Source organism: Poeciliopsis prolifica, unplaced genomic scaffold (genome assembly GCF_027474105.1).
Source record: "Poeciliopsis prolifica strain line A6 unplaced genomic scaffold, Auburn_PproV2 SCAFFOLD034, whole genome shotgun sequence".
Classification (NCBI taxonomy): domain Eukaryota; kingdom Metazoa; phylum Chordata; class Actinopteri; order Cyprinodontiformes; family Poeciliidae; genus Poeciliopsis; species Poeciliopsis prolifica.
Genome location: NW_026562409.1, coordinates 3,973,807 through 4,000,857, shown reverse-complemented (window position 1 = coordinate 4,000,857; position 27,051 = coordinate 3,973,807). Strand labels below are relative to the sequence as shown.

General features: G+C 36.2%; 2 protein-coding genes across 3 annotated transcripts; both read left to right on the top strand.

The window, feature by feature from the left end:
• On the top strand, window positions 1-9,306 carry ddx42 (DEAD (Asp-Glu-Ala-Asp) box helicase 42). Of its 2 annotated transcripts, none has more exons than XM_055052135.1 (18): window positions 1-69; window positions 1,021-1,239; window positions 1,360-1,516; window positions 2,080-2,135; window positions 2,422-2,458; window positions 2,705-2,857; window positions 2,948-3,052; window positions 3,824-3,943; window positions 4,035-4,211; window positions 4,285-4,413; window positions 4,501-4,600; window positions 4,679-4,726; window positions 5,137-5,234; window positions 5,365-5,641; window positions 5,769-5,995; window positions 6,733-6,843; window positions 7,531-7,635; window positions 8,339-9,306. In XM_055052135.1, exons 2-18 carry the CDS (start codon window positions 1,028-1,030, stop codon window positions 8,939-8,941), a joined length of 2,715 nt encoding a protein of 904 aa, XP_054908110.1. In that variant the 5' UTR covers window positions 1-69; window positions 1,021-1,027; the 3' UTR covers window positions 8,942-9,306. The 2 variants fall into 2 exon arrangements, with proteins under 2 accessions (XP_054908110.1, XP_054908111.1); XM_055052136.1 differs by having other exon boundaries at window positions 17-69; window positions 1,026-1,239.
• Window positions 9,307-10,246: 940 nt separating this feature from the next.
• On the top strand, window positions 10,247-25,561 carry limd2 (LIM domain containing 2). The gene is made up of 4 exons (XM_055052147.1): window positions 10,247-10,446; window positions 20,588-20,632; window positions 21,574-21,710; window positions 21,810-25,561. The coding sequence occupies exons 1-4, from the start codon at window positions 10,444-10,446 to the stop codon at window positions 21,967-21,969; spliced, it is 345 nt and encodes a 114-aa protein (XP_054908122.1). The 5' UTR covers window positions 10,247-10,443; the 3' UTR covers window positions 21,970-25,561.
• Window positions 25,562-27,051: the final 1,490 nt, after the last annotated feature.

The following is a 27,051-nucleotide window of genomic DNA, read 5'->3' as shown; positions in this document are numbered from 1 at the left end:
ACGTAAGTAACGCAGACGCCCACTGCGTTCTAAAAGAAGCACTGAAACATTTACTAGCTTCAGAAATAGGTAAACAAATGCACAAATATTTGTTCTCAAAATTAGCATTGTTTTTATTAATGATTTATACTTTATAGCGCAACTGACTATCGAGGTTTTTCACCGTTCCGTAGAATATATTGCTTTTCTTCGCACACATTAGCCTTGGCCGGAATGCGGCCTTGAGCTAATGCTAGCATGTTGTGTTGTAAAACGAAAATCAAATCGTTGTTGCAAAGCGTGAATCTTTAAAGATTGGAAATATTTGATGGAGCACAATTGTTTAGATGTACACATACTTACTCATTTGCATTGCGTTTTGATTCTTTTTAGTCTTTTTGCGAATGAAGCTCAAATATTGAATGATATCTAAACTAATGAAGGAATTTATATCTATATCCTGCATATCTAAGAAATCCTTATGAAGAAAATGTCTTAAAATCAAAATATATACATTCAGCAAACCAATTTTGTGGATGTAGCTTTGATGACATTGGTTGAATATAGAATCAGCAGTTGGATTTAAAGAAGCTCCTGAGATATTTTAAATCCTTTTGGTTTTCCTAATGTACTTTAATAAATTACCTCAGCCATTTAGTTATGAATCTATCAATGTTTATAGTCAGAACCTCACTACAATAAAGACTTAAAAAATTAAAGCTTACCAGCGATGAACAAGAGTATTTTACTGCAGTGATTATATTCAGTAACTGTACTGCTAAATGGTACATAATACATGTATTTTTAATAATCTTTTGAGACAAATAGCATAAATTCCTGATGCCAACTGTGGAAAAGTAGTTTAAACAGTAACAATTACAGTTTGGTTATTACAAGCGGAGAATTTCATAATTTCACAGTTTTTATTTCCTTTTTTGATGGACTAAAATCTTTGATTCTGTTTTACAGACTGTAATGAGGATCAAATACAAATCTCACAGAGGGAATAAAGCAGTTCAAACATTTGTTTGTTTTTCACAGTGCAGCCATGAACTGGAACAAAGGCGGCCCAGGAGTGAAGCGTGGGTTTGGTTTTGGAGGTTTTTCCCTTGCAGGGAAGAAAGAGGAGCCTAATGCTCCACCAAAATCTCACACATCACTTGGAGCTTCTGGATCAAGTGGCAGTTATGGAAAAAGCCCACAGCTTCCATCTTTCTACAAAATAGGGTCCAAAAGAGCTAATTTTGATGAAGAAAACGCGTAAGTGACAGCTACCTTCAGTGAATTTACTGTTTTTCACAATATTAGTTAAACTGCTAAGATCTGAATGACATGTAAATGCAATTATGCAAATTAATGTATGTTTTTTCGTTGTTGTAGGTATTTCGAAGACGATGAAGAAGAGTCCAGCAGCAACGCTGATCTGCCCTACATTCCTGCTGAGAACTCGCCCACGCGGCAGCAGATGAAGTCGGGCGGCGGCGGCGGCTCCGACAGCGAAGACGACCCGTTGGATGCCTTTATGGCAGAGGTTGAGGTGGGAAAGTTACATAAAGTGAATTATTATTGTTGAACTCTGAAGCATAAAAATCCACCACTCACAAAGACTGGAAAAGTGAAACTGAAGATTAGGCCTGTCGATAAGTTAAAATGAGCTCAACAATCTCCATTCTGATCATTAATATTTTGTTTACAGAGACACTATAATGCATTTTAGCTATAGTTTCTCTAGAAAAGTGGTTTTCATTTACGTTTTATTTACTATTTTTGGTTGTGTTTTATTCTGGGTGTTTAAATATTCTCCAGTTCCAGTGTTCTTTATAAAATACAAGTTTTTTGGTCTTACATATGGTAAAGTTGCATTGTTATAGCATTATCAACACATTACTTGAAAATTGTCTCTAACAACGATACTATCAATCATCGCAGTAATTCTTTATATAGTTGATCGTCCAGCAAAATTTATTTTCAGGGTATATCCATTGAAGATGTGATGTTTCATTTTATTTCTCAGTGGTTCCAACAATGAATCTGAATCTATCTTTAAACATTCACACAAAATAAATTGTTGTATTTTACTATTTTATTTCCTTTTCTCAGAACCAAGCAGCTAAAGACATGAGGAAACTAGAAGAAAAGGAGAAAAAATCAACCAAGTAAGTATTTACATTTAATATATCTGTTAAAAAAAGAAATTCCTGAGGAAAAAAAATGATTAAAGTTGAAACTTTACAGTAATTATTTTAGGTTTCTGTCTGATTTTTCTTATTTTCTCAAGTTGGTTGATACTTTTGTGGTTTTGCATTGTTCTTTTAACTGGGGGGGAGGGAAAGTCACAAAACAAAAGTGACGCGTTAGGCAGAGTCATTGTGGGATGTGGGCTGCTTTTGGTGTATGAACGAGTTGCAGGGAAGTTTTTTTTTCTCCGCTTGTTTTTTTCAGGGGTATTCGTGATGACATTGAGGAAGAAGATGAGCAAGTGAGTGAGCTTTCCAAAGTTTTTCAATCCAGAGACGTACTTCCTGTATCCTCTCCAATCTTTCATTCTGCATCACATTTCTCTGACTCCGCAGGTTGCAATTAGGATCATTGTTGTGGCCTGATTTTTGTGAATTTTCTGTTTTTATTTAAATTCTACAATTTACAATTTTGTATTTGTAGTTGCTCGACTATGAAGTGCACCAAATTATGTTAGTTTTTAAAATAAGTGCTGTATTCTCTACAGGAAGCGTATTTCCGCTACATGGCAGAGAATCCCACAGCTGGGCTGACCCAGGAGGAAGAGGAGGAAAACATCGACTATGACAGTGATGGAAACCCAATTCCTTCTACAACCAAGAAAATAATCCTGCCGCTGCCACCTATTGATCACTCAGAGGTACTCTCATTAGTAGAAATCACTTTAACTGATTTACTGTAAGGAAAATCAAAATATATATATTTTTTTTGTGATTTGTGAATCTCATAGATCGACTACCCACCTTTTGAGAAAAACTTTTACAATGAACACGAGGAGCTGAGCATTCTCAACGGCAGCCAGGTGTTGGAGCTGAGGCAAAAACTCAACTTGAGAGTAAGTCAGTTATTTATTCATTTATTTATCTATTTCACATTCAAATTGCTATTTTATTCCGGATACTTCTACAAGGTGGCTTTAAATTAGGTTCTGAAAGGTTCTGAAAGTGCTTGATTTCTGTCTAAAGTCCTTTATAAGTGAATGATATTCAAACTGCACATTTTTGTAATAAATTGCAATCTAACGTTATATTGAAAGCCTAAATTTGGAAAACGTTATTTACAGTTGAAACCAGATATTTATGGAGGACCAAACTTGACATAATTAAAAATAAATGTAGAAATATATATATATTGTTTTTCCTTTTCCTTGAAAATGCAGAAAATCCAGAATATAAAAACATTTCTTGACAAAAATGCATGTTTAAGAAAAAGGACAAATAAAATATATGTTTCTGGTTTTATTTCTAATTATGTCAGTTTAGGATATTTTCAGACGCTGAATAAAAAGACACAGACATGTTTTTTTGCTCACGTTCCAAAGTTAAATCAAACAAAAATTTTGTTATTTTAAATCAGTCATTACAAAAATTATTTCTGTTTGATAAATGCCACAAAACTTAGCAAATTTTTTTTTAGATTTTTTAAGCATTTAATTTGACCAGGAAGGTTGTTTACCTTGACATGATTTGGTTGAATTGTTTCAGAAATAAAAAATATTTTTTTTCTTTCATTTTTTTTCTCTTTTCTTTCCTTCTTTCTCTTCTCATTTTTCTCCGTTCTTATCTTTTCTTTTTGCTCATTCTTTTGTTTTCTTTTCTTCCCTCAGGTTTCTGGTGCTGCTCCTCCTAAACCTTGCACCAGCTTTGCTCACTTCGGCTTCGATGAGCAGCTGATGCATCAGATTCGAAAGTCTGAGTACACTCAGCCCACACCGATCCAGTGTCAGGTTCAGTAAAAGTTTACTTTCATTTTTCAAGCTGTAGAGTTTAAGCCAGAAATTGATCCAACAACATTATTTGTCCCAACCGTTCTTCCAGGGAGTCCCCATTGCCCTTTCTGGACGCGACATGATCGGCATTGCAAAAACAGGAAGTGGTAAAACGGCAGCGTTCATCTGGCCGATGCTGGTTCACATCATGGACCAGAAGGAGCTGGAGCCCGGAGAGGGACCCATAGCAGTCATCGTCTGTCCCACCAGGGAGCTCTGTCAGCAGGTAAACAACTGGAGTGTTTTTACCCAAAAGTAAATAAGCTGAAGAGTTTAATTATTATACTTACGTTCTGCAGATCCATGCAGAGTGTAAGCGTTTCGGGAAAGCGTACTCGCTGCGTTCTGTGGCTGTTTATGGAGGCGGCAGCATGTGGGAGCAGGCCAAGGCTCTGCAGGAGGGAGCAGAGATCGTCGTGTGCACGCCGGTGAGAAACTTCATCTGCTTTTTCTTCCTGCTGCTGACGTCGAAATGCATAAACGAGAACTTCACCGAATGAAATATGTTTACGCAGGGTCGCCTGATTGACCATGTTAAAAAAAAGGCCACATCCTTACAGAGAGTGACATATCTGGTGTTTGATGAAGCTGACCGCATGTTTGATATGGGATTTGGTAAGCTGGCACGATTATTTTTTATATTGTTACCATTTTTTTATGCATGTAAATAAACAATTCTCTCTTCTTATTTAGAATATCAGGTGAGATCAGTTGCAAGCCATGTTCGCCCAGACAGGCAGAGTAAGTCATGTTTAGATTTTTAACCTTAATAAATAAGTTCTGGAATGATAAATTGTCCTAGAACTTAATAAAATAAACTATAATATTATTGTTCAGAGGCCATTTTCAAGTGGAGGTGCAATAATAATGCAGAAACATTCTGGAAAATCAATAAACTTTAAATTCTAATGAACATTTAATACTGGAACTGGAAGACATTTTAAATATCCAATTTTGTTCAGATTTGCCTTTATTATTGCTTTGACTCTGTTGTTCTTTCACACAAAAGCCCTTTTTAGAGTCTCTGTAATCCTTTTAACTATTTATCAGTTACTGAATTTGTTACAATTATTTGTAACAACTGAATTACTGACAATTATTTCAATAATTGATTTATCATGATTATTCAGCCCTGATTGCTACTTTTGCAGCTCTTCTCTTCAGCGCCACTTTTCGGAAAAAAATCGAGAGGTTGGCGAGGGACATTTTAGTCGATCCTATTCGGGTTGTGCAGGGCGACATCGGAGAGGTAATTAAATTTTTGCAAAGATGATTTTCATATAAATACATTTTAGGACAAGATTGTGTTTCAAATATTTACTTGTCAGAGCATTCAGCTGCAGATTTTATGTCTTTCTGTCAACTGTTTTGCTTAAAAGGCCAACGAGGACGTGACTCAGGTGGTGGAGCTGCTGCTCAGCGGATCAGATAAATGGAACTGGCTGACCCGAAGGCTGGTCGAGTTCACTTCCACCGGCTCTGTGCTCATTTTCGTTACCAAGAAGGCCAACTCTGAGGAGTTGGCCACTAATCTGACTCAGGAGGGCTACAGCCTCGGCCTCCTGCACGGAGACATGGACCAGAGCGAGAGGAACAAAGTCATCAGCGACTTCAAGAAGAAAAATTTGCCCGTTCTGGTTGCCACTGATGTAGCCGGTGTTTACTTCCACTTCTTCTACATCTTTCAATATTTTGATAAATACATTTGTTACATGAGCTGAATAACTCTATTTAGAATAATTTTAAAATGCAACAAATTGTAACCTCTCTGTCCTTCCGCCAGCCCGTGGTCTGGACATCCCGTCAATTCGCACCGTGGTGAACTACGACGTGGCGCGCGACATCGATACGCACACTCACAGAATCGGCCGAACGGGTCGCGCCGGGGAGAAAGGAGTCGCTTACACCCTCCTGACCAGCAAAGACACTTCGTTTGCCGGCGACTTGGTGCGAAACCTGGAGGGAGCCAATCAGGCCGTTCCCAAAGAGCTCATGGATTTAGCCATGCAGGTGGGATTCACACGGAAAAATCATCAAATTTTGACACGATCGCGGTTTTCTGGACGAAAGTTAAAAAGACTGACCTACCGATTGTGATTTTGGTCAATACCATTTTTTAAAAATATTGCAACATTTAGTACACTTGAAACAAAATAAGACTGATTTACAACTAACTTTTACCAACCTATAGAAACTTGTTTTCATTAAAAATTTATTCTAAATATTGATAAAAAATATTTATGGGAAAAATCTCTTCCCATAACTGAAATAATCTGCCAGAGAAATTGGTACTTTTGATCAATTTTTAGTATTTTTGTTTTCAAAATTGTTTTTATTTTTATTATTTATGACAAAAACATTTCAGAACCCATATTTGAATGCAATAGGATATGCATTATAAACAAAAAGCCAACTTTAAAACAGTCTCTAGATTTGAGCAGTTCAAAGTCTGATTTTTTTCTCTATTTTCCTGATATATTCATTAAATGCTTCCAAATTGTTTCGAATTTGCCAATTTTGCCCCTGCAATATATAAAAAATCCTTTCCAGTGAAAGAGTCGTTATTATTCCACTGTAATAATATATTTACATTATTTAGCATTCAGTAGCCCTACATCCGAGAGAATCAGTTTAAGGAATTATTTACTTAAAACAAGCTGCAATTTCTTCCTTATAAGTTACTTGTAAGTTAGTTTTGCCTTAACTTTGGTAAGATTTTGTGTAATATTTATATTGATCTCCCCCAGAATCCGTGGTTCAGGAAATCGCGGTTTAAGGGAGGTAAAGGAAAGAGGCTGAACATCGGTGGAGGCGGTCTTGGTTACAAAGAGAGACCAGGTCTGGGGGCCGAGACCTCTGTAAGTCACTTATCCACATAAAGTCAATTTGCTTTTCTTGATGTTAAAATGATAGCACAGAAATGTCATACAATACCTCTGAATTAGGGCTGGGCAACATGACTTCAAGTGATTGGGGCTTTTTTTCACACCAGATCTGATTTTAATAATTTTTTTTAGATTAATTACAAATCACAGAAAATATTTTCAAGAAGTCATTTTTTTTTTTTTTTTACAAAATATTACAGCCAGGCTATAAAAATGTTAGTTTAATTGAACACTATAGTAGTCATAATATGAATTTTAATGGAAAAAAAGCTTGAATAATTTTTTGGGAGTTCATTCTCCAAACATTACGACTTCATTCTGGTAATATTAAGACTTTACTTCTATAATACTATGACTGTTCTTTTTAAAACATGACTTAATTTTTATGGAAAAACAAAATTTTAGCCTGGATCTTACATTTTGTTGTAAAGTTGACCTGCGTTTAAAATCCAATTAATAATAGAGCTGTAAAAGAAGAAAAAAAAACAAAAAACAACATCACTCCTAACTATAAAAACCCAAGGTGAAAAAATAAAGCCAGATTTTCCAAAAATTAAATCTGCAAACACCCAAAATTTTATAAATTTGTTTAATCGCCCAGCCCTACTGTGAATTGTGATTTACAGAAATAAATTTAACGTTTAAAATATTTCCGTGCAGGAACGTAGCAGCAGCTTGTCTTCTGTTAGTAGCTTTGAAGGCTACAGCAAACCGACAACTGGGGCGATGGGGGACCGCATGTCTGCACTGAAACAAGCTTTCCAGGTGCTGTTTGTAATCATGTTTTCTCTTAATTACTTTAGTTTTTTCACAGTGAAATTAATTTCTTAAGAAGATGTGTTTTAAGAAGATTGTTGTACCATACACTGAAAAATGCAGATTATTCAACCTTACATCTGAATGTTGATATTCATTAAGGAAGAAACCCGCTTTAAAATATATTTAATAAAGTTACAAGTGTGACACTTCTTACCATGTAAAGAGTACTTTAGGTGTTTGGTTTCTTTTTGACATTTTTGGATTGGTTGAATTCTTTGCTGTAAAGTAAGCTTAAATATAATCGGTCCTGTTTTTGGTGTCTGGAAAGTGAGCCATTTCACAAACCTTCCAAATGTAAAGTCACAAGTCAGCAGGTACTGCCCATTACCTAGTAAATCCAGCGAAGCCGACTGTTACCTAGCAACCCAAGCTAAGCTCAGGCCCAGTTGATCTGCTGCTTTCACCGCTGTATGCATTGTACAATGGCTGCTGGAAAAGACAAGTATTTTGTTGTTGACATACCATTGAGAAACCACCTGTCACATTGGGTTGTGCAGGAGGCTCCACTTCTGCTTTTCAAAGATGTTCATTTGTATAATTAAGCAACTGTTTACAGTCATTTTCACATGAGGGATTTAACAGTTTAAATCCAAATAAACTGTTCAAGGAAGTATAATAGATCACCTTTAATTTTCTGGTTTTGTTTTAGGCTCAGTATAAGAGCCATTTTGTGGCGGCAACCAGCGGTCCTCCGAAGCTCAGCACCAAGTCCAGCAGCTCCTCGTGTTGGACCAGCGCCGGCAGCCTGAACTCTGTGCCAACAGAGGCCGCCAACGGCTCAGAGCGACCCAACATGGCCGCCGCCTTTTCAATGCCTGGTTTCACCAGCGCCGGATCCCTGAGCTCCGTGCCCGCCAATCCAACTGGCTCTCAGCACAGCATCCCTCCAGCCGCACCCCCGACACACAGAGAGACCCCGCGGGACCGACATGGGGAGTCCCAGGGTCGTCCTGGCGACGGGCATCACCGCCACAGCGACAGGAGCGACCGGCATGGCGGCGAGGATCGCTACGGTGACCGGGACCGACACGGAGACAGAGATCGCGACCGCCATGGTGACAGGGAGCGCCACAGCAGCCGCCACAGCGACAGCCGGAATGGCGACGGAAGCAGAAGAGAGAGAGATGACCGGAGAGGGGACAGGGATGGCGGAGACAGGGGAAGCGGGGAGGGGAGGGACAGGGACAGGGAAGACGACAGCTTCGCAGTTCCCGACCCGCCCAAACGCAGAAAGAGCCGATGGGATAACTAAAGTTAGCACATCTTAGCTCCATATGTTCAGCTCCATAACAAGAGTTGGTCTGTCTAGGCAGGTAGCAGAGCAGAGCTTGAAATAAGCAGCCATTTTGGTTTAGGCGCTCAGACAAGTTGGTTTGGACTCAAGGTTTGTTCAGCACAGACAGTTCATAAACACCAACTGCACACATACCATCCAAGCTGATGTTACTGTTAGTCAAGTCGAGCATAAAAGCTGTGAATTCAGTAAAAAATAAATAAAGAAATGCAGTTCAAGATGCATTCTCACACATCTTTATGCTTGCAAAGCTCATGCCTTGTATATTTTCATTTTGTGTACTACAGATCTTCAGTTCACAGGTAAATGAACATGTCAAAGCATCTATGTGTGGCTCTTTTTGTGTACTGTATTTCTGTTTTAGTGGAGTGCCTTTCCATGGCATACGTGTATATCGCATAAATAAAAAACATGTTTGATTAAAAGCTTTGCTTTGTGTAGTTTCTTCCTTACTATGGCAGACTGCCATCTCATTACTCACGGTCATGTCTTAAATTAATTTTAAAATGCGTGTTGACTTTTAAAAATTTTAAAAGCAAGTAATAAAATTTGACTATTTAATCTCATTTTTTCTTGCTGGATATTTCTATCAGTTTGAGTCCCACTAACATTCCCTTGCTACTTAACTTACTTGTATTGATTTGGAAAAGTGTTACAATTTGTTGTTAGCTATGTTGTTCGTATTAATTATTTTTTATTTTGATATACACCAAATAATACCAAAATTTCCACGTAACTTTATATTTTGATCTGTCTGATTATGTAATTTGTAAATAAACTATTTCTGGTTTGACCAGTTTTGTGCTTGAGAAACCTTTTTACCAGCTACTTTTTTCATTCTTACTTGAGTAATTTTTTGGATGTGTACTTTTTACATTTATTTGAGTTAAAATGTGATGAAGTAGTCCTCTCATTTGAGTACAATTTGTGGGTATTTTACCCACTTCTACTCTTTGGACAAACTGCTTATTTAGGGCACCGTTATCAGAATTAGACATGACATGTTCAGGAGCGCCTGAAGTCAGACATTATGAACATCAGCAAAAGTACATTTGTGATGACTCCGATAAAAACACAATTTAATTTTAACCAAATGCTATCACCGTAAGCAAAAACTTTACGCTCATCGTAAACAAGTCCTTTTAAAATTGCCGAAATCTCGCGTGTGTCGCCAAATCTTCGTATTTCTCACGTAGTTTAATTTTGTCCGACAGAACGTGAATGCGTCCGGAACAGATGCGAGCCAATAGCGCGCGACATCCTGTCGACGAAGAAAACGGTTGTATTGAAAACCGAGACGAGGAGCGGAGCAGAGGGTAGAAACTCACCGGCAAGCAGGCTAAGCTCCCACGGCAAAACCCTCCCAGACAAGCAAAAGAAATTGGAGACAATACTTTGAGTCCAGTTTCCGAGCCAGTAGATTTCACTGTTAGCCGGGCCACCGCAGACAAGTAGCGCAGATGGTGAGTCCTGCTTTTTCTTCCTCTCTGTCCGTTGGTTTGCACCGAGTCTGCAGCCTCTTCTCTCTCCCTCTGAGATGAGGTGATGATGCCTGTCCGCTCTAAAACGATCCACCGTCCAAGATGCCTGTTCTTATTAACATCTGTTTTTATTATTTTGTTCTAATTTCAGCGGAGTGTTCATCGTTGTTCGGTTTAGATTTAAATACCCCCCACCGGGGTCTTTAAAATGCTAACAGTGCGCCAATTGTAACGTCTGGTTCGCTAGCTTGAAGGCTAATTAATACATTAAAATGATCAAATAAAACATTTGCAATACTTCTTTAGATGTGATTGCTGTTGTTTCTAATTGTATAAACAGTTAAATCTAATCCCCTCCTTTCCATTTCCTGATTTGGAAACCGCTTTGTTGCCGAACATAGTGTTATTGTTTTGTTCTGTCAAGCGTAGCAGCTCAGGCTTGTAACAGCCTTACAAATGAGCTGTTACAGCTGACATATTCACTCTATATTATATCTGTGCTCTATTTATAAAATGGAATAAATTGTATCAAAATTATATAAAAAAAAACTCAATACTGTGGTGGCATTTTTAGGTGCACCACATCTATAAATAATAAATACCCCAAAATAAAGGTAGATGTGATGTTGGACAGCATGTCAGGGCCATTGTTTCCTGGGTTATCTTTGGTGCATTTTAATTTGGAAATTATGTCCATGCATACACGAGCTTGAGTCAGGGTATTGTAAAACATGAAATACAGCCTTAAAAATGTAATTTAAACATATAAAAAGTGATCCAATTGGAAGGAGCAGTTTCTGAAAAATTGGGAAAACTACCGTCACATTTTTTGACACCCTACTAAAAGCACTAGTGTAGTTTTGTGTTTAGATGCGTAACGTTTCAAACCACTGATGTATCGTTAACAGCAAACAGCCTCCATATTGTGAAATTATTAATGACATCTGATAGCCCCTATTGCATGATCCCACTTTAATCAAGCTTCTTATTTCTATACCAACACAAGATAAACATCCCACTAAGAGCTTCACTTCCTGCTTTAGCGTTATAAAGCAGTTTCCTTCAGCTGTCTGATCGCTCAAAGACACTTTTCATCCATCCGAGGCACTACATCCTGATCGGTTGTTAATTATTTTGCCAGCATATGGCTTCTAGGCTTACCTACACTAACTTTCATTTCTTGTCACAGTTCTCAAACTGACTGATTTTCAGTAACTCAGAGACACTGCTGCCTCTTGTTTTGGTTAAATATGGGAATCCATGTCACGGTTTTATTTGTTCACCCAAAAAGCAGACGACTATGGAGCTGTAGACAAATGATATTGTTCTAATTTTGGTTTGGTTTGACTTTATTGAATGTGGTGTCATAAAAGAATAGACAAAGTTATAGACAAACGATACATTTAAAACAAAATAAGAGTAGCACTACTTCAACATATTTTTACTCAAGTAAAAGTAAGAAATTAACTCCTAAGACAAAATGTCTACTCAATTACTGAGTAACTGATCAAATTATCAATCATTTAACATTTAAATATTACATAATCAGATGGACCAAAATATAAAGTTAAGTGTAAACTTGGGTATTTTATGGACAAAAATGACAATAATTCACATAAGTATGTTCAAACCAGATGTTGGATAGTTTTATTTAATTATATGTTTGTATTTTTTTTTAAGTAAAACATATTTGTTAATGAGTTTCGCCTGTGAGTTTCCAGTTGACTCACGTCTTTCTGCACAGAAGATTCAGCCCTCTCTATAAGGAGATGTTCTTGTTGTGGTTTGTTTCTTCCATCATGGCGATGGTAGACCTGCATGAACGTATTCTGCAGATAACCACATTCCTTCCCTGAGATTTGTATCATTCCATTTCCTGAGATTATTCACATGTAAAACGAACCCTGGTGATAAATCTGAAGTTTTAAATCAAAGATAGATTTTTTTAGGCTTCATCTTCCATGTCATAATATCATTTGAGCTCTTATTTTGTTGTTGGCTGAACCTGAAGGAGTCTGACATTTCTTTTGCTGTCAGGCACTGAACTCTTTGAACAGCTTGTTTAGAAACCTACATAGCATGTTTTATTTTCAATTCCGACAAGCTTTGCTGAGACACAGTGAATCACTTTAACAAATCAGTCAAAGATTGTTTCTTAGTTCATCGTCTTTGTTCTTTGTGTGGTTGGAATGAAAATCTTGCTGCGATTGCAAAGCAGATATTTGCATGCTGGTTGTGTTTTAGTTTTTTTCCAGGGCTGGATGAGACATGCTCCGCTGAAGAATTTGATTGTGAAATATTTCATTTTCTCCTCTCCTTAATAACATCTGATCGCTGTAGAAGTATTTCGAAAAGCACCTTACATAAAGTTGCTGAAGCAAAGCTGCAGGATGCTGCATGTCTTTAGTTATGCTAATTAAAATATGAAACAGAAAAAATAAAAACTAGACTAGCATTTGACTTTGATCTTTTTTCTTATTTCATATGCCTTTGAAATAAGAATTTCAGCCAAGAACAGATATTTTTATTTATTTATTCATCAGAGCATCTCAAGTCGTTTCACAGAAACTTTTTTTTTTAAAAAAGGGAAGTAAACTTTCTGCATTGTCAAATATCACAAGCTGCCGTCTTTACTGCTGAAAAGCCAGTGCCACTTTCTATAAAGGCGCGCACGCTATTTCTCAGAATTCCTACATGCAAATAGGATTGAAATGAGAACTGTGCTTCAATTCGTTGTTTATTTTCTGCTTTTTCTCCATGAAGGTAATTTTTAAGCAAATTCTAATCAGCTTTTGTTGAGGAAAATTGATATTTAAGACATGCTTTTGGCACGATTTGTCTGAAAAAGTTGAAAAAAATTAAGAATTTAAGAAAAATATTACATCCAGTCTGGATCGTTTTTGTCGGCAGATGTTGAGCCTTTGTTCTTGTACTTTTAAAAACGAGTTAAAAAGTGTTGAGTGTGGAAATATGTGATGAAATTTTGACATCTTAGACTATTTTTCCTCACTCAAACCCCAACAATTTGACTCAGATAAAAAACATACTGTTGCATCAAACCGAACTCATTAAAGAAAATGAGAAGAAGGAAGACAAAATGGCTGCTTTATTTGTAAGTTCTGAACTTCCCCACCAGCATTTTCACATGTGACCAAATAGTCGATTTGGGTTGAATGGATTGCTCCAGAATTTTGCTATTGTTTTTGCTCCTTTAAAAATATTTGTAAAGAATTTCATGATGTTTCTATTTGAAATTTCTTCCAGAAACATGAGTAAAAAGTAACAAGCAGAAAGATTTGAGACACAAACATTTTTATCAATTGAAGATCTGAAATTGCTCCCTTTTTGTTGGCAGTGGTAGCAGAAATAAGAAATATTGCTACCTGCTACCCTTGGACTTAGCAGTCACTTAAAGGGACGGTATCATGTAAAATAGAATATTTTGAACTTGACATCATATTATAATGTTATTCCCTCATCAAAAACAAACATGGAGTGCTGCTTTATTCCTATAATATCCCTGGCACCCATTTAGTTGCACAAGACGCATGCGTGGACCTAGCTCCGCCTCCGAGGCGCAGCTCCTCCTCTGAGCTGCAGTTTCCAAGCTTCAGAGCGTCCCCCAATCAGCTCCTTCAGACTAGCCAACAGCAATTAGCAAACATCTGGTAGAACTGAGCATCAGCTGAGCTCATTAGAGGAGCTACTTTTCAGTGCAGCGCTTTTAGAAACATTGTTAAAGGGTTAATAGAGGAGCCATGTTGTGATAACTTCCTAAAGGTGGAGTGTTTAAAGGGCTAGAGGCCCAATTTCAAGATGTTTAATTATATATCATATTTGATATATATAGCATTGTTATTACAAGTAAAATTATTTATTTAGTTATGCCATAAAATGCCCCCTGAAATCCATTGATGTCTTTGCAAATTTTTGAGCAGAATTTGCAATAAACTCATAATTATGAGAGTCCAAAAGAGAAACAGTCCAAACAGAGTTCGGGTGTGATGAAAATTAACACAAACATTTTTAATTCATAACTTTGGACATTTCCAGACCGTAAACAATCAGCATATCCTTTCTTTTGAAATTATTCTTGAGTTTTATCTGTGAGTTACTAAAAGCACGTTCTGTTATTTGGCAGCTTATTATGTCATAATTATGTGGCGTCTGAAGCGCTTCCTTGTCAGACAGGAAGTCAAAACAAGACCTGTTCGCTGAGTCAATGATACATGCAGACATGGTGCTGGATGCAGAAAAATGCCCCGTCACTTTCTGGTTCCAGCAGGAAGTTCAGCTGGGGAAGTGAAATAGTGGCTGACCAGACATCTCAACATGCTGCTGGATGTGATTACTCTGCAGACCAGAGAGCTGAATCCTTAACTAAACCTCAATAAATGAGTCCAGTTCATATAAGTTTAATCAATTTTTGCAGCTAACTAATCAGCATCGAGTTTTGCTTTGTGGAAACTTCAAACCAGTTGGGAGTGTTTTCCCAGGTTTCACGACTCGGTCTCTAAATGTTTAGTTATTGATTTATGTTTGTCTTCTTTTCCAGCGAGAGATTTAGGAGACCCAAAAAGAAAATACACAAAAGCAGAGATGAAATCTGCAGTACCTCCAAACAGGAAGATATTCTCTGCCGAGTTTAGCTTTAAGACAAACTTCTAGACAGCTGTTACATTGAATTGAGCTGTTTGTGTTCAAGCTGCTGTCACAATGATTATACAATGATTGCGTTTCTAAAAATAAGGAACAGGAGAGTGAATGTTTGGATAGCTGACAGAGTACATTTTTAACATTCAAGCTTCCTTAAAAAGGCCTGCAGCAGAGAGTCGTCCTTCGCTGTGCATTCGGAGATAATCTAATTGCGAAATACCTGATTTTGTCCAATCAGTCAGCAGTTTAAATGTAAAGATTGCTTGTCTTTGTAGTCCTTGCATGACCTGATATGAAGGATTGTGTTTGCATGCCGTCTTTAGCTGCATCTTTAAATTCCTTCACTGGAAAAAAAATGTGTAGGATTTACGACTTTTCCAATCCAAACATGTCATTCAGTGGGAGTTGGAGGCTGCAGTTATCCATCATAGGCCAGTATTTAGAGCAGCTGCTGTTGCTTAGATAAGAAGATTTATACCTGTTAGCATTTGTACAGTTCATTTAGCATTTAGGGTGCATTCACACCAGCTTTGATTAGTCCGTTTTAACTTGAACTGGACCAAAAAGGCGAACTTTGGTCCACCTACAAACCTCAATCTCAATTCAGTTGAAGTGACCTGTGGCACAGTATGAATGCATTTGTGGACGCCAAGCGGACCGGTGAAGCGGAGTAAAGCGCAGGGAATTCTGGGTAAATACAAAGAAAACAAACTCAAGAAACTAGCGCTAGCATTGGAAATGGCTTGTGTTTTTTTACCAATGAGAACTCTGACGCTACTCCGTTTTTGTCTACAGTTTGTAAGAATGAAGTTGCGCTCTTGTCTTCTGAAGGTTTTGTGTCGTTTCTTTCAGTGGTTCTTGGCGAGGCGCCCCCACTGGCGAGGAGGGGAACATGTTTTTCTAGGGGTTTGGTTTGTTTGACTCAGTGCAGTGTGAAAGTGAACTGCAGCAACTGAAAATGTAACAAATGTTGCAACTTTAGTCCTCAGCTTAACTGAGTCTACTGAACTATCAAGTGCAGAAATACCTTGGTTATTTTTCAGTAAAAAAAACGTACAGGAGGGCATGTCATACCTTGGCTTCACTGTAGCTTCGTTACTCACATTTGCGATATTCCTGAAGTTCCTAATCTTTATTTTGCAAACTTTGCACAGCTCATGTCAAGCTTGGACTTCCTGGGCATTCAATAAAAAACAAAATGAGTCCAAATGTTTTGCCTTCAACAAAGATGAGACGGGTTGATTCGCTCTTTCTCTTTCCATTTCCTTTGTGTTTTGGTGCATCAGTATGTGCCAGTACTGGCTGCTTGGCGGCGACAGGACGTCCTACATTGTTACAAAATGGAGACCAAAAACCAGGAAATTTGTTTTATGTATTTAAACCGATTTTGGGACATTTCATAATGATTCTGAATTGCAACAAATGAGATTTGCAATTCTTTTGCAGGATATGTGTCCATTTTGAAGAGAAATGGCCTCTGTGTCCTGCCATATTCTTTCCCTTGTGAAGCATGGATAAATATTTAATTTTGAAGTCCACAAAGTTCAATGTTTGTGGCCTTATTTAACTTAAATAAGCTATTTAAATGCAGTAAAATTAACTAAAGGGTGGAACCATGCTACTGCAGAACAAGAACCACAGACTGTACGTTAGAGGTTTTTGCACCTCCTACTAAAATTGCCAATATATTCGCTGCAAAACGACAAAATCTAACCAAGTAATTTTGGTTTAGTTTCTAGTGCAAATATCTTATTACACTTGAAATAAGACAAACTAAGTTACAAGTAACTTTTCAGCACGATACAGAGGTTTGTTTAAAGTAAATAAAATAAAAAAGTGCTTGATCTATTGGCCAATAAATCAACTTATATAATTAGAACAATAACTTTTTCATCAATATTAAGAAATTTTTACTATAAACAAGTCTCTCTATCTCTATATCTATGAAAAGTTACATACATATTTGCACTAGTAATTAGACCAAAAATACTTTTTTTTAAATTTTGTTTTTGCAGTGTTTCACATCTACTTTCTTGAGTTGGAGTGAAATAACTTTTGCACATTTTCACAGTTTCTGGTTTCTTTAAAGTTGGGGAAACACTCTCAGTCATGTCCAGTTTGTTTAATCCACAGAAGGAACTAAGAAGTGAGATTAAGCGGCCCCCTAAATGTTGAACATAAATCTCAAAGCAGATACCAAGAAGCTTCATTAAAGAGAACAGAGGAACCAGTTGTAATCAATCCCCTCGGCCCCGGGGTGTGTTTCACACAAACACACGCAGGTTGGCATGTGGAGGTGAGATTACAACCCAAGCAGAGGCTCAGAGAGAGGAACTGACCCAGTGAGCTAAGAGTTGAAGCTCTTTTGCAAGACGATTTGAGCTGAAAGTGCTCCTTGTTTGGTAAGATAACCACAGTCCAGCTGGGTGAAGTTTCTCACACACAGCTAAAACAGTGCCGGTTCAGAGAGGATTAGTTCCACTATAAAACCTCTTTATGAACACTTTGTGTTTTGCTCACAGAGGTTGTTCGTTTCCCCTTAAGTTACTGAGGCCACATTGATTGGTATTGTGCGAACCGTTAGCTTTCTTCAACCTTTTTTGCGGTGAAACTTGGGAAGTAATTGTCAGCAGACAGTGAGAATAAAAATGAAACTGGGTTACTTTTCTCGTTGTCTACAGGACAGGAGAAACAGATGTGTCGTAACAACTTCCTGCCACGTTTGAGCAGTTTGGGGAAACTGAGGCTTATGTACATATATGGCAAAGACAGACCAAGCTGGCACATGCAAATCTAAAGACTTGTTCAATGTATGTGAACAATAAAAGTCGATTTTCCTTTTATGGCTGCAATTACAAGGTTTTACTGCAGCTCTCTTGTGAAGAAGCTATACCTTTCCTGCAAAAACTTTAAATTGAAGCTAAATTTTCAACAGTGTCTGGAGGAGATCAAAGTCTTTTTGGTTCAGCATGTGTTCAAGAACCACAGGAAGTGGTGTAGCATGCAGTGTGCTTGGTAATCAGAAAGCATAAGCTGTCTGAAAGCGAGCAGCAACATAATGACTGCTCTCAAGAGGAACCAAGGATGATGCTTGACTGTTGGGATGCGATTGCATCTACAGGAAGATGCATGGCTTCACTGTTAATTAACTAATCGCTACAAAAACATGTTGTCCGGTTGCCCTGAGTGCAGGCAACACCCTTTGCTTTCCTGCCTGTTCATCAATAAAGTTATTTCAAAATGTCATGCACATTGTTGAGTTAGAACAACAGCTGAGACTGGTGCAAAATATGATGCTAAAATGTTTCCAGTCTTTTTTTTTTTAAACAGGAATGACTGATGTGTCTGGTTAGTTATACTCAAACGATTAATCGTGAATAAATCAATTATTGAAACAGTGGTCAACTAATTTAGTAATTGATTAATTGCTAGCTTTTGCCAAAAAAAACAAAACAAAACATAGAGCATTAATTAAGCTAAAACTCTACAAAAAAAAAAAAAAGCCTTTAAAATGAAAAACATTTTGTAGTAAATATGTTAAGGTGCTATTTTTAGCTTTATCTGGTTCATTAAATCTTCTAACTACCTTTTGTTCTCCATATATTGATTTAAAAAAATCAACAGATTAGTATTTTTGTTGCTGTAGATGCGATCTTTGCTATTAATGATCAAGCAATGAATAATTAATTAATTAACTAGCGTACTGGCTACCAGTGATCAACTCAGTATGCAAACAATGTATGAGCTGAAATTAGCTGAAATGCCAAGGCTAGCTTAAATACTGTCAATAGAATGTGAGTTATCACTAGCATATTGACTTAGCATTAAGTATGCTAAACATAGTTAATAATTAAAAAAATTGATAAAATTCTAAGTTTAACTATAAGGGGTTATCACTAGCATGCTGAATGACTGGCATGTTGACACTACCATTTGGATGTGAAATAGCACTAGCTTGTTCATTTAATTGATTTACTGCATTAAGTGAGCTAATAAATTAGATAAAAATTAGACATTACCATTTAGATGGTGGCTGTCACTAGCATGTTGGCACTTCCAGTTTTATATGCTAGTTTACCACTAGCATGTTGACGAACATTGGCTCCATTAATTATGCAAATATCAGTCTATAAAATTGTGCTGCAGCTCTTACCATGTGCATCTGTTACTAGCCTCCAACTCCCATTTTTACACATTGATCTCCAGCCAAACTTACATAAGAAGCTTTTAGAAAGGTTTCCAGTGGACTTTCCCCTTCTTCCTTTGAAACAATTGAGCAACGACTAAGTATTTCTTCTTTTTTGATGGTTTTTTTCCCCATCAAAACAACTTTTTTTTTTTCTTAATTTTAATGTGTCTTTCTGGTAAAAATGCATCTTTTTTCCTTATATTATTGCTATATTTTTATAGATTAAACAAAAATTATTCTATCCCGACCCTGATACTCCATCATGATTCACAGAGGAGATTATTAAAATAAGAGACTTTTTAAAAATATTTCCTGTCATTTGTAATTTCAAGAGGTGGTGAGAACCCAAAAAGTAAGAGTAGCTCTGCTTCATCATAATTTTACTCAAGTAAAAGTAACAAATAGCATCCAAGAAATTACTCAAGTAAGAGTAAAATAAATATCTAGTAAAAAGTTTACTGAATTACCGAGTAACTTATCAATCATTTAATATTTAAAATTGGACCAAAATCTAAAGTTAAGTGAAAATTTAGATATTTTAAGGATCAAATTTAATATTCACATATATAGCAAAAAATATTTTTCCAAATCAGTTTTATTTTTCAATAAAAAACTGATGAAACTATAACAATAACTGCAGTTAGTTGTATGTCTCTCTCTGGTAATTTTTTTGGTTAAAACATGTTTGTTTTTCATTCAATAGGGAGAAAATCCAGAAAATTTACTCAAGTAAGAGTAGAAATACTTCAAAATAAAATTACTGAAGTAAAAATTAAAAAGAACAGCATAGTAAAAATACTAATAAAAGTACATTTTTAGAAAAAAATTCCTGAATTAAATGTGACAAGATACCACCAAACTCTGGTCATTTCTTTAGAAACACAATTTAGAAAAGAAAGTGATTTTAAAAATCTATGAACATTGAATCAGGAATTTTAAAAATCTGACATTTTGTTTTCAACCTGAATCGTGGAGCCCTACATTAAGCTCATAAATCTCCTAATGAGATGAGAAAAGCTGATTTTGCAGGACTCTGCCTCAGTTCAGACAGGAGGCACCTGATCCTCCCCCCTGGGTGCAGAAAGACAGATGGAGCAAATGCAAACTGGGGGGAGAGAAACAGATCAGACTCCTGACACAAACACACTGATAAAGGTAGAAAAACTGCCCTGTAGAATATTAATCAAATAATCTTCTGTCATTTATAACAGGTACATACATTGAAGATCTGAATATTAGCTGAAATAACAAACATGGTTTTTTTCTTATTTTTCTTAGGACACCAGAAACAACTCTGAAGATAAATCTGTCCAGCGATCAAAGGTAACCAGCCGGTGATGCCTTCACTGCTCTCTGCTTCTTTTGTTTTTCTGGGTTGTAACATATTCCAGGTTCATCACATGAACGTGGAGATAAAACGCTAAACCCACCGAAACTGACAAATCCGGCCAGAAAAGTCAACATGAATTTATTTATATAGCACATTTAACAATTTTAGTAATTAATCATTCTGACTATTAATCAATTAATTGGGTAAAAAAACAAAGCATTTCATTTCACCACTTAAGCTTATTTTATACAATATTAGAAATACATCAAGAATTGCAATTAAATAATTCAGTTCAAATTTTTTTTAAAAAAGGAAACATTTTCTATCCTAAAATTAAATAAATTAGCATTTATTTTGTGTACAGTTGATTATTTTTAGCAAGGGATGCATCTGCAGCTGAAAAAGGTTATGTCAATACATAAAATTATAAATTTTTTATTAGTAACTGAATAGAAAAAGATGCTAACTAGGTTATTTTTTTACCAGATGAACATGAACCAAGTGAAACTAAAACTCTTGAGGAATTCTGTTTAGAACACATTTACAGAAAAAGGTTTTTCTGGAAATGTTTGCTCTAAATTTAATAGTTGAATCATTTCAGATTCGAGCAGATTCTAACCAGACATATGAGTCATTCCTCTTTCAAGGAACTATTTCATTAAATCGATTAATCACAATTAATTTGATTAATTGTTTCAGCCCAAAGCTCATTTGCTTTCATTGTGCTTCCAAACATTTTACCAAGAGACTCTTCATCGCGTCTTTCCTGTCACTGTTGTGACTGCGTGTATAAAAAAGCTGTTAGAAACAAACAGACATTTCTCAGCCTGGTGGCCCGCCAGGCTTCTGATACACTGAGAGAAACCCTGAAGTATTTATACTTTTTTACTGCACTGCATGTCGCTCCCAGTAAATTATATATTAATGTGTTCAGTCTTTCAGCTTTAAGACCCAAAAGGAAGTGTGTGCAACATGTGAGAAGACAGTCTACCCAATGGAGAGATTGGTTGCCAACAACCTGGTTTTCCATTCAGCATGCTTCTGCTGCAAGCACTGCAAAGCCAAGCTGAGGTGAATGATGTGTTTCTTTGTTTTCTTCAGTTATATGATTCCTTCCTTCAGCTTCCTTTGTAACTCTGCGATCCCGTCCCTTCTCCTCCTCCTCCGCAGCCTCGGCTCCTTCGCAGCTCTTCAGGGCGAGTTTTACTGCAAGCCCCACTTCCAGCAGCTTTTCAAAAGCAAAGGCAACTATGACGAAGGTTTCGGACGCAAGCAGCACAAAGAGCTCTGGGCTTCCAAGGAGTCAGATAACATCACAAAGTCGCCATGATCACACCTGCCTTTTATTGTTTTTTTTGTCCTTTTGAACACCTCCAGCATGTTTTGCGATGAACACATGCCTCGTTATGCTGGGGCGCAGTTAATTCCACCACGCGCTTTTTTAAAAAACGCCATCTGAACAGAAACATGCACAAACTACTTATAAATGACCCATAGCATCAAAACGTCTGGAGATTTTAATCAACTATCATTTTAGACCTTTATTTTTCTCTTTCCTGTGGAATTGATAGTTGATTGTGACCAAATTTCTTCCCTGCACTAAAATAAACAAAATCTTGCCAAGTGTTTTTGGTCTAGTTTGTATTGCAAATATCTTAATTCACATGAAATATCGACAATAAACTTACAAATATTTTTTCAGAAAGAAATAATAGCTAATAACTCCTTAATATTCATGAAAAATACTAGTTCCATTGGCAGATTATTCCACTTAAACAATGGGAAAAGTTTCTTGTTATAAGTGAAATAAACTGCCAGTGGACTGTGTACTTTTTAATCAGTATTTTTTGAAAACAAGCTCTTATTTCTTAAATTGTTAAGTTAATTTTGTCTTATTTCAAGTTTACTAAGATATTTGCGCTAGAAGCTCACCCAAAATTACTTGGTTAAGCTTTTGTGTTTTTGCAGTGTAAAACGGGAGCGCATCAAAACCGTTTCTTTTTCTACTCAAAATAAAAAGAAATGGTAGTAATAATAATAATTTGCACCATTTTTTTGTTTTGTTTTGTTTTCTACCACATCCTCAGGCATTTCAGAAGAGTTTCAGAGCAACAATGTTTCAAACAGAGCATGCACTCAGGTCAGTTTTTACCCAATAATCAAGATCGATGCATAGATTCAAACAATCCCTCGCTGTGGTACGCTGTTACAGGTTTATTCAGGAACAAACAGGGTACTGTATAACAACCGCATACATCAGCAACAGCTCACCTCATGTTTTGCTTTTTCTTATTAATATTCAATTAATCCACTTCCTGGTTTTGAATTCCCAGTCCCAGTCTTATCCTTGCATGTTAGTATGACTGGGTCTTATTAGCCTTACCTTTCAACTGTAATTACGTCTTGTGTTGTGAACGGTTTTGTTTCATCACTGCATACACTGCAAAAACACAAAATATTACTAAGTAATTTTGGTCGAGTTACTAGTGCTTGAAGTAAGACAGAGCTAAGTTACAAACAACTTTTCAGCAGCACGAAGGAGCTTGTTTTAAGTTACTACTTCCTTAACATTGATGAAAAAGGGCCAGTTTCCATTAGCAACTAGCTAATTGGCAGATTATTTCTTTTATAATATGAGGAAAATGTTTTGTTATAATTTAAATAATCTAGCAGTAGAACTAGTGCTTTTTAAATTAATATTAAGGAATTACTGACTTAAAATAAGCTCCCATATCTTGGTGAAAAGTAACTTAGTTTTGTCTTATTTCCAGTTTACAAAGATATTTGAGCTAGAAACTCGTCCAGAATTACTTAAGCTTTTGTGTTTTTGCAGTGTAGCAGCCTGTTTCTCTACTTTTATTGTCAGAATATCCAATAATTTCTGAAACCTGTGTTTTGTATGCTATCTGTACATAGAGCCGTGGTTTGTGATTGTCGACCGTTTCCCTTCTCCTCTATCTTGCTGTACTCTCACTTTGCACAAGCAAACACAATTACCAAACATGATGTAGAAAATCACGACGGAAACTGAGGCCTTGTCTGCTTACATGTGAAAACAGACAAGAAAATGTTGCTCCTCTGTTGTTTGAGGCATGTTAGTCATTGATAAGTCTTGTGAAGATTGTGATTGTTAATCGAAATTCTTAAAGAATTAGTCTACTCGATGTTTTTGATTCATAAAGATGTGGATGAAACCTTTTTGGGTAAGAGATGAAGCATCTTGGAGAAATTGTGTGGCATTCATACCACTGGATAGTCATCATTTCCATCCCCCCCAAAAAGGTGGATAAGATTCACTTTTGTATTATTGCCTTTCTCTTCATACTTTCTGTTACGCAAGTGGACCTATTCTCAAAATGCTCGTTTTGCAGCGTTCATGCTTGCAAACCCCATTGCAGACCTCCCTCTGCTGGAGAATGCGTGTCAGTGAACGAGGGCCCTGCTAATAATTTGCCTAAGAACCTAACAGCCTTTTTCAAAACGTTGCCTCGGTCTGCTGTGCTTTTTAATCAAAACTCCCAAGAGAATCTAGTTAATCGATGTCTCCATCTTTATATTCCGCCAATTAAATATCTAATTTCCTAAATTGTGTGAATATTGCTGACTTGAATGACACAAAGTACGTTTTTTGACTGAAAGTTTACTGTGAAACTGAGCATGCTGTGCGGAAAAGAGAAAGAGAGCCAAGCCTTAGAAATAAGCAGTTGACCTGATTGTGTTTAAACAAGATTCCCATAAGAAGTCAATGTTTCTGGGGTTTTTTAATGTTTTTTTGTTTCGAGCATGTGTCAAACTCGAGGCCCGGGGGCCAACTCTGGTCCACCATCACCTTTTGTGGCCGTTTGATGCCAACAGTCAAGAGAACAATGTTCTTAAACATTGTTTTATCAATTAAATCAAATCTGTTTTTATCTATTTTCTGCCAGATTACGTCAATCAGTCCCTCCAGTGTCTTGCAAATTATTGTGGAAATTCACTCAAAATGAACAAATCCATGCACTTTTTCACGCTAACACATAATTATGAGTTTATTGAAAATTTTTCACAAAAAGATTTGGGTTTCAATGGTGCTCTCTTTCTTACTTGGACTAAACAGCTGCCTCAGCCTGAACTGATGTCAGATTATAGAAATAAAAAATCACATTTATCATCACAAATAAGTATCATTATTAATAATCTTTGGTTAAAAATTAAATGTGAAATCCTGGAGGGACTGAAAACATGTTCAATATTGTTTAATTTTAAGAATTAATTAATATTTTAACTGGTTTTATCAATAAATTCTGGGACACCCGGGCCTTTAAGAGCACTCTTACCTTGATTTGACCCAAAATGAAATAAGATCCCTTCACCAAACCAGCAGCCATCATTTTTATCCACATTTTCCACAAACGTTTTTCTTCTTGCGGTTTCTACATTTTCAACGCTTTAAAATCAAGTGGCTTGTTTTTTGAAATGCTGTTTATGTCATCCTCTGCAGTTTGCCAAGGTACAACAGCAGAATCTGTGAACTGCACACCTTTACACCTGCACAGTTGAGTAAAGCAGAAAAGGTAAACTGGTTTACTCTGGAGCCCAGAGGCTCAGGTGAATGATTGCAGTGTGACATGACGTGAGTCTGCTCCTTTTTGTGCTGGACATACATGTTGTTTCTATTGCTGTTGTCACCGAGACGATAATAATGTACGCATCTCTGAAGGTGTATCGTTTTCCAGACTTGACCTGAGGGTTGAGATGGCCTTACAGCAAAAATAAATTGAAAAAGAAGAGGTTTGGACTGCTTGCAGTCTTTCCCCCCGTATTCCTTTAATACTTGTTTCAAATGTAAGCATCTCTTTCCTTTCCATCATTATACACAATCAATTTTTTCTTTTTTTACATGCTTTTGGAAAAAAAATAAATGCTGGTGTTGATTTAAATCATGTTGGCTTGAGTCTAATTTGTATTTAAAAGCTTTAAGGTGTTTGTGTTTAGAAAAATGCAAACAAAAAAAAACATTTATGCTGTTTGCAGTGTTAATATTTATATTTTTTTTATAATGCACACTTTATTCTCTACTCTTATTTTCAACCCTATTTTTTCTCAACATTTCCAACCTTCAAAAATAAATGTTTTATGGGATGCAAAACTTATTTTATTAATCATAACGTAAAGAGTCCTATCTGTTTTTTGCATAAAAATAAACTTTGTTTCAGTCTGGGGCTTTTTTTAAACCTCGGTTTCTAATGTGTTTTTCATTGTAGTTTTATTATCCATCAAATTTCTTAGCATTTTTGTCTTTAAAAAGAAGTTATGAAAGTGGAAAAGTGACCATCCTTCTTCTGCTGATCACCATCCTTTGCTATCTTTGTTTTTTCCTAGATTTAACAAATGGTGTGGATAAAAAATGATTTTAGTACATTTAGTTATGCCTGTATATTATTGGATTTTACATGAAAATTGTGAAAATTTGGTACAGATATGCACAATGATAATTTCTTCAGTTTGAATAACTTATTGAAACAAAAGCTTGTAATGTTTGATATAACACAAGAAATAAATGTCTCAGAAAAGTATCTAAAAATGGTACTTCAACTCAGGTCAAAGTAAAACATATTTGGTAAAAAGGCTACTCAAATACTGAAACTAAAAACAACTAATATTTACAACTGATTTACAGTTAGATAGAAATGTTGGTATTGTAGAGACCAAAATGACAATGATTCATATAAATAACAAACAGCAAAATCTTTTTCTATGTTCTAAAACCTGTATGAAACCAATAAAATTGCTCTTGTATTTTTTAATTGACAACAAATTTTCTACAGTAGATATTTATGAAAAACTATTAGTTATCTTTTTTCAAAGGTCATTGATTATATGTGGCAATAAGCCTGTTTTATTTGGCTGGACTGAGGACAAAAATGTATGGAAGAAAATTAGGTCGAGAAAGAAATTCTGATTTTTGTCTAACTTTTTCTCGTTTTCTCGGAATGCTGTTTTTTTGTTGTTGTTTTTTTCCTAATTTTGACATTTTTAACAGAATTCTGACTTTTCTGAGGTCAAAAGTCAGAAATATGTGATTAAATTCAAAATTCTGAGAAAACAGTCAAATAAAAAATGTCAATAACCCAGAAACTCTTCTGTAATAAATTACTTCTTTATTGTAACTTCATTGTAACTTTTGACCAATGACTAAACTTTTACATGTCCACAGTTAATTTTTTTTATTTCTTTTGAATGGTGTCAAACAAGAAGAAAGTGAGGTTTGGCTCTAAAATACGTACGCAAGTGTGTCTTTTTATTTTTAGTGTCTAAATATCTGGTTTCATCTGAATATTCACAGTAAAAAAAAATTTCAACTTTCGATCAATCTCAATTTTCCGTTACTCTTGAACGCCTCACGCAGGTACGTCACCGAACGTCTCCGCCC

Bases quoted from the DNA above. Each gene is read 5' to 3' on its own strand.
- ddx42 (XM_055052135.1), top strand. From the start codon at position 1,028: ATGAACTGGAACAAAGGCGGCCCAGGAGTGAAGCGTGGGTTTGGTTTT. The intron at 1,240-1,359 runs GTAAGTGACAGC...TCGTTGTTGTAG, and splicing joins AATTTTGATGAAGAAAACGC to GTATTTCGAAGACGATGAAG. The intron at 7,636-8,338 runs GTGCTGTTTGTA...GTTTTGTTTTAG, and splicing joins CACTGAAACAAGCTTTCCAG to GCTCAGTATAAGAGCCATTT.
- limd2 (XM_055052147.1), top strand. The intron at 20,633-21,573 runs GTAACCAGCCGG...TAATGTGTTCAG, and splicing joins AATCTGTCCAGCGATCAAAG to TCTTTCAGCTTTAAGACCCA. The intron at 21,711-21,809 runs GTGAATGATGTG...CCTCCTCCGCAG, and splicing joins CACTGCAAAGCCAAGCTGAG to CCTCGGCTCCTTCGCAGCTC.